Source organism: Phragmites australis, chromosome 5, assembly GCF_958298935.1.
Source record: "Phragmites australis chromosome 5, lpPhrAust1.1, whole genome shotgun sequence".
Taxonomy (NCBI): domain Eukaryota; kingdom Viridiplantae; phylum Streptophyta; class Magnoliopsida; order Poales; family Poaceae; genus Phragmites; species Phragmites australis.
The window spans coordinates 12311663-12318559 of record NC_084925.1 but is presented as its reverse complement, the minus strand read 5'-3'; the positions used below and the strand labels follow the sequence as shown (position 1 = coordinate 12318559).

General features: G+C 45.3%; 1 protein-coding gene across 1 annotated transcript; it reads right to left on the bottom strand.

Annotated features, from left to right (window-relative positions):
• Positions 1-341: 341 nt before the first annotated feature.
• Positions 342-2980, bottom strand: LOC133918783 (uncharacterized). Its single transcript, XM_062362847.1, has 8 exons — positions 2818-2980; positions 2326-2429; positions 1991-2063; positions 1802-1884; positions 1402-1440; positions 943-1013; positions 729-843; positions 342-621 (listed from the first exon to the last, which is right to left on the bottom strand). Exons 1-8 carry the CDS (start codon positions 2870-2872, stop codon positions 553-555), a joined length of 609 nt encoding a protein of 202 aa, XP_062218831.1. The 5' UTR covers positions 2873-2980; the 3' UTR covers positions 342-552.
• Between the last annotated feature and the right edge of the window lie 3917 nt (positions 2981-6897).

Sequence of the window (6897 nt, the reverse complement as noted above, 5' to 3'; positions counted from 1 at the left end):
CATGAAAACTTCTAACCAAACAAGAGAAATGAAGCACGGTAGGAAAACTTCCGTAGAGCAATCACTTCCTGCAAAAATAGGGGGAAAAAATCACGCGTTCTAACTTCTAATCGGCCCTTAACAATTTAGCCAGCCTAATAAAAAAAAACAATTTAGCCAGCCGACTTGTGTCCTGCCTCGAGTTACAGCCCATGGACCTCGCGTCCTGCCTTACTTTTTATTTTTGGTTCCTCTGTCTCATTGCTTTGGTGCCTGGGCTCCCGACAACATTTTGTAATATCTAACAGGGTTCAGTAAATCACAAAAATGCATGCAGGTAAACACCAATGCATCGCCTCACATGAAAGAACTTCTTGTTGATATTGCATCACATCAGTTTCCAGTATATCTACTGAAGATGCATATGCTATACATCATTCTTCTTTAAGGTAAATGCATAGGCTACGCATTAGGTAGATTGTCCAAGCCATGAAGCTTTTGCCTCCTGGAGCGTCAATTGATGCTACAGAGCGCCATGGAGTTCACAGCTCATCGTCTTGAGGGAAGCTCGCGCTATTTGGGGCTGCTCGTCTTCGAGGGTCCAGCGCGCTCCACCATGACATCGTATAGTTGTTGTCCATTCTGTATCATAAAATTAGATTGAATCCCTAGAGATGAAAGAATAAACTTGTCTGACTAAATGGTAAACTGGTTTCCGTTAAAAGAAAATGGTAAACTGGTGAACTTACGAATATCACAGGGAAGAAGTGGATTTGTCCCTCAGGTTTTGTTTGGGTCTCCTTGAAGTAAACCAAGATAGGAAATTGTGGCCACCACAGCTCCCAATTCACGAATGTTGAGTACCTATGCATGTGTTGAACTGTAAGGTTGTACTAAACGTCTTATCATGATCAAAGAAATTTAATGCAACAAAATGGTATATTGATTAATGGGTCTGCTTACTTCCAGCGGTTCTTGCCACCGACAAATACATTTTCACCTCCCTCCTGCAGCTGATCTCCAACTTTCACTTCCTACAATGACATAAGCTTATGAAATTAGAGGCATGAAAAAACGGATATATTCATCTGCAAAGAGTGAGCATTGGAATAACGAAATCCTCTTATGTGGAAGAAGAAATATCATTCAAGAAACTATTCGTGCTTCTGTTAGTATGCTAGAAAAGGTAGCCATAAGTGACTACTGACTAATAGAATTTCAGCAAATATGTAACAAATCTACTGAGCTTTGTGTAGTAAACTAGTGCATGTCTCCATCAAAGTGAGCATGGTGTATGCATGCTCCTGTGATGGAGGCAAAATGCTTACATATGATCACCGAACAGTTCCAGATGACATTTACATAAGTTGACCAACATACTCCTAAATATTTATTTTACTCCAGTAAGTACAGGGCACGAACCAGAGCCTCATCATCAAAGACGAATCTTACTCTAGTAGTCTGCAAAACATTAAGAGAATACATCAAGGCCAACATTAGGGGAAAAACAAATGATAGTTAAAGTTTGATGCAGAGGATTTAGAATATATCCAAAAAAAGAATGACATGATCAGAGGTTTTGACTTGAAATTATATGCTGTTGAGAGCAGGGAAGCTAAATATACACGTCTTCAATGAAGAACTTGGTTCGAGTTGAAATGTTGTTATATATGCTCTCGAAACTGCAATAAAGATTAATGCATATGCTCCATAAATTAAGTTGCAGATCGTTCTGTAGAAAACATTGAGTTTTCTGACAATACATGATCAGCAATAACTCAAACAGATGGTCTGAAAGCAGAGCATAGTTAAGAATGCTAACCTGGAACAGAAGAAGAAGCCCCAGTAGGCCTATAGGTGCGGCAGCTAGAAGATTGTCTGCATATGCAAAACCGCCAGCAATTCCTATATTTGGAAGATAGTAGTAGTTATTGTCAAGAAAGAACCATTGTAAACACTTGCCATCTTCTTCAGTTAATGTAATGCGCTACTTACTAACTCCAGAGCTCACCAAGTATAGCAATCGGTAGTCGATAGTCAGGATCAGGGACTACTGTTTCCCTGGTCTTTGACTTCCTTCCAAGCTGGAAAGGAGATACAGGTTACCAGACCAACCAAAATGCAAGGTAACATCAATATAAAGCATGAGCTCTCACATAGCCATCTATCTATATGCTGGAAACTTGCAGTGAACTCAACAGCGAAATTTGCCTAGTCTCTATGCGAAATTGGATAATCAACTAGGTGAGCTCTTGGGGTGGCATGTAGTTATACAGGGTATGAAATTTGGAAAAGAAATGAGCACACGCATATCAGGTTAAGCACATTAGAAGTTTGCTGACCAACCAATGATACTATGGCTGTGCGCCGCTGTTGCCTCCTTCCATGTACCCTACCGGTATACCCCTTGCATCGCACTTTTACAGTGTTCCATGATGAACTTGCTGAAGCTGTGGAAATTAAAAAGGGAAACAAATTATATACCAGCGCATCTCTGTGCCAACTGAAGCATTTTATATTCTACCGACCAGTTACACCTTCATTAAGCACCAATCCTCAACGAACGATGAAAAAACTACAAGCTGCAAGACATCCAGGCTGTTGATGCAACAAAGCCAACCTCTGTTTCTACTCAGCTTTCGGTCTACGGAAGAGGCAGGTAATCAACCAACCCCGCTGCATCGACTACGAGCCTAGGACAGTTTCAGTCTCAAGAAGAGAAATAATTTTGATCCTTAGCTAAATCAATCTGGGACCCCGAAACTGGATAGCACCTGTGCTATAATCGGCGAATGGGCTCGTAACCGTAAGAGAGGAGTTCTTGGAGGCAGGGGGTACCTTTGGCCGGAGCGGCGAGGAAGAGGGGAGAGGATAACGAGAGAGTGGTCGCCATGGCTTCCCCGGCCGCACCTCTCCTCTCCGCTCTCTTCAGCCGCTTGCCTTGCCCCGTGCGATCGAGTCCAAACAGCCCGAGCACCAGGCCACCACCCGGGGCCGCGCGCTGTCGTGGCTTCGCGGGCCGCCTCTCGTGTGTCTTTGGGTTTCAGCGGGCTTTCTTTCCGAGAACTCCCAGGCCCGCCGCGGCCGCCGGAATTTCAAAGAATCAACTTATTTTATAGCCAGCCACTACACATGTAAAAGAGAATCAAATGATGCATCCTTTTCATGGCAGATATGGTGTAACAGTTACTCCAATCTATACAATGGGCGTACGTTTCGGACGGGAATACGAAATACATGAACGAGAAAGATAACAGAAGTTTCTCATGTAGATGTTTGTCTACTTCATAGGACAATAAAAGCAGATGTTTTTAGAGAGAAAAAAATATGCAAATGGAGAACATTCAAAGAGGTTAGATCTCTTTGTAATTTTCCTCCACAACATCCTCGAGTCCAGCGTGTTCATTGGAATTACAGAGAGAGATTCCTTCTCGGTAATTGAATTTTGTACCTTCTCTTTTCAAAATAGAACACGGCATTGTGAGAAACTTTTTGTGGAGCACATGAACAACTTATTTTACATATTTGAAGTTTTAAATTCGATTTATTTACATTGGAGAAGTCAATGTTGTTTCACATGTACAAATTTGCCAATGGCGCAATAAAACAAAAAGGACTGTTTTCCTTACATCCGTATATGCAACTTCTCCGAATAAGAGAGCTATACGGTCTTCAGTAGTTGATAAGAATCTAGAGATCTATACGGTAATTTGCATCATTTCCCTTAAATTAGATCAAATTTGTTTGCCAAGTACAAGCTACCACAATGGTAACTCCCATTAAATCAAGGGGCAATTTGCTAGGTAACATCGCAAAGTTACAAAAGTTGGAAAATATTATTGGTGTGAGGATGACATATAAGTCCTGGACTCATATGTCATCCTCACAGTTGATAGTATTTTTCAATATGAACACTTTTACGATGATATCCATCTAATTTTACCTTAAATCAAATGCCAAGCAAAAAAATGGCTATGGCGCTGGAAACTCTACATACCTTCTCCGTTTTCCGTCTCTCCTCATGAAAACATCATCGCGTGAAGCTAGGATGCCGACCCCACGATGGAGCTTGACGTCTACAAGCCCCGGCAGCCAAAATCTAAATGCCCACTGGTGGATCTTGAGGCGCTGCACCGTGGAGCGCGGTGTCACACATGATGCTCCCAGCATGTGGTCGGCGCTGTATGGGGCACCTCGGTGCATTCCTAGCGTCGCATGCGGTGTCTTCGACGGTCAGTGAGGTCACCTCTCGCCATTTCTTGGTGCCGCTCCACCATCCCTATCATCGATTTGGAGCCATGTGCGTTGATTCGGGGGCGTGGAAATTGGCCTCTAAGAGAGAGATGGGTGGAAGTGGAGCTATGTCACTGGAACGTGGGTCCTGCTAACCTAGTGTGGTTCCTCATGAGTGGTCTTTTGGAGCGAGGGTCGCGTCTGCCTGAATAGAGATGGTAGTTAAACATGTGGGTTAGAGTCTTTATGGGTTCTGTACTTGATAGGTATGAATTCGGATTTTAAATCTCACCTATGAGTCTGGTGGGTTGGGTACTCGACTTGGAGCGGGTGCGGGTTTGATTTTTTCTCCATGGGTGACATGTGGGCATCTGAAACAAAATCCTTAGCCCAGCACATAGCACCCCGCCCAGCACAGCCCAACATGGCCAGGTGACACTACAATAGGAAATAGGCACCCCTAGTGTGCCTGGCCTCTTCGCGTTTGCGCCTCCCCTTCTGTGCCCAGTGTCGCCGCCGCCCGCCCACCCCTTCACACCCAGGCGTCGCCGCCTTGACCTCCCTGTGACCCGCCCCTCTGCGCCTGTTGTTGCTCTCGGTCACTCGCTCCTCCGTGCCTGGGCATCGCCGCCTCACCCCTAGCCCCTTCCATGCCTGGCGTCGCCACTGGCTGTCCACCCCCTCCGCGCTCGAGCGTCGTCACCTCGGCCAGTCGGCCTCCCCGCCCCTCCGCACCTGGTGTCGCCCTCGACCGCCTGCCCTTCCACGCTCAGGCATCATCGCCTCAGCCCGCCTTAGCCTCCCCATTGCTTCGCCAGGTTCTTTCCACCGCCACTGAGGGGCTCTGCCCTCTGCTCCAGTGCAGTGCACGTGGAACGTTGCATGCCTCTTGTGCAAGGTTGGTAAGATCCGATGGGTTCCACCGGGTTTCAGGTCCTCACCAGATTCGGCTGCTGGGGCACTTTTGAACCCGACTAGTATTTCGGGTGCAAGGTCCGGTTTTGTGGCAGGTGGGTTTTGTCTTAACCCATCTCAAACCTGACACGTTGCCATCCCTATGCCTGAAATAAGCATTTATGAAAAAAAAACTATCTTAAATTTATATCGTAATGAAATCACTTGCAATTTTCCTCTTAAAAGCTACCTTCTCTATAAGTTTCTTGAAATTACCTAGTACATTTATTTGTAAAAATGTTTAGTAATTCTATAGAAATGTTCAATAATATCTATTTTTAGAATACTCTCAAAGCCACTTTTGCGATGGCTTGCTCTGGCTCTGGCTCTCACTCCCGCTCTCGCCCCTGCCCCCGCCCACGCACCTCCACCACATCACCAGCTCCCGCAACCTTCCTCCCCCTCCCTCGCCATGGCTTCAACCTCTATAGTAGTGACCGTTGGTGATCACAGATGACTAGGATCTGGCTCCCAGAAGGAAGTTCCAGAGGGAAGTCCTTGCTCACTTTGGAACTGTGGTACATCATCCTTCTTCTTCCACTGATGGATTCTTCTTCATGCTTGTGGTCTTTAGGAGATATACTTTCCGGCTTACCTGCTCCACGATGAGCTGGGCTCCCCACTCGGTGCTTGGTGGTTCTCCTGTGGTGTTTTGCATCTGTTTTGAGTAGGATAGGTATTTTTGGTTCTTAGTTTCCAAGCATATTGGCTTTCTCATTTACGCGCTTAAGAGAATTACTACTTAACACTTTGATGTCTACTTCCATCTTTGGAGAGATGGAGGGCCAAACTAGATCTGGGAGAGTAAGCATTGGTCTAGGGAGGAGGATAGTCAATGGACCCTGGTTTCTCGTAAGAGGAAATCAAATTCTCATGCCTACCCAAAAAAGGTCTCTTTCGCTCCTTCTCTTGTGCTTCCCTCTCCAACTAAAAAGTCTTCTCCCTCTATTCTGGTTTCTTCATTGAAGATCAGTCAGTTAAAGTGCCCAATTCCTCATTCTTCTCCTATTCTTCCAAATTTCTTTGCGAGTTCTTTGTTCTCCTCCTCGTTTTAAAATTGAGTCCCCACTCGAAGAGTTTTCCCCCATTTGAACTCTAGCATGTCTATCAACAAAAATTATCATACTTAACTATGTGCTGTCCCATTGGTGCCCACCCAGAGGGAGCTAGGACAAGGGTCTAGGCAAACTACCCATGCGGGAGCTACGAAGACAAAAGATTACAGACATCAGAAGAGGAGATCATCTACTTACCTTCCCAAAGTGGGAAGGTTGGATGCCCGATGCAGTGTTTCGGGAATCGTTTAGAGCTCTCACTACAACATAATCACACAATATGAAGTGGTGCCGACGAAGTCAATGGTTCCTCTCGTGCATCTCAACCCTGGATTGGTGTGAAATGTGCCATATGCTTATCCCTAGGGCATATCATTAAGGATTGTTTTAACTCTGTTAGGCGCAAAGGGTGTTGTCACTACGATAATAAGAAACCCAATTATCTTAACTTGAAAAGCAGAGGTAGAATTGGAGGTTGAAAGGTTTTGTTACGTGTCAGCCCATGCCCCATAGTCATGATGATGGTTTCAGCCCACGTCCTAACATCGGTTCTGTAGACCCGTCTCTTAACCACTCCACCACTTTGTCTTCTAGCACCCAAAAAATCCAACTCCTTCTAGCAACCTCGAGCTCTCTGAGAACCCTTCGCCTCCCTCCATCGGTCGCCATTCCTCCT

Excerpts from the sequence above, each read along its gene's own strand:
- LOC133918783 (XM_062362847.1), bottom strand. The coding sequence starts at position 2,872 with ATGGCGACCACTCTCTCGTTATCCTCTCCCCTCTTCCTCGCCGCTCCG. Across the intron at positions 1,885-1,990 it reads ACTACCGATTGCTATACTTG|GAATTGCTGGCGGTTTTGCA; the intron begins GTGAGCTCTGGA and ends TTCCAAATATAG. Across the intron at positions 622-728 it reads ACTTCTTCCCTGTGATATTC|AATGGACAACAACTATACGA; the intron begins GTAAGTTCACCA and ends TTTATGATACAG.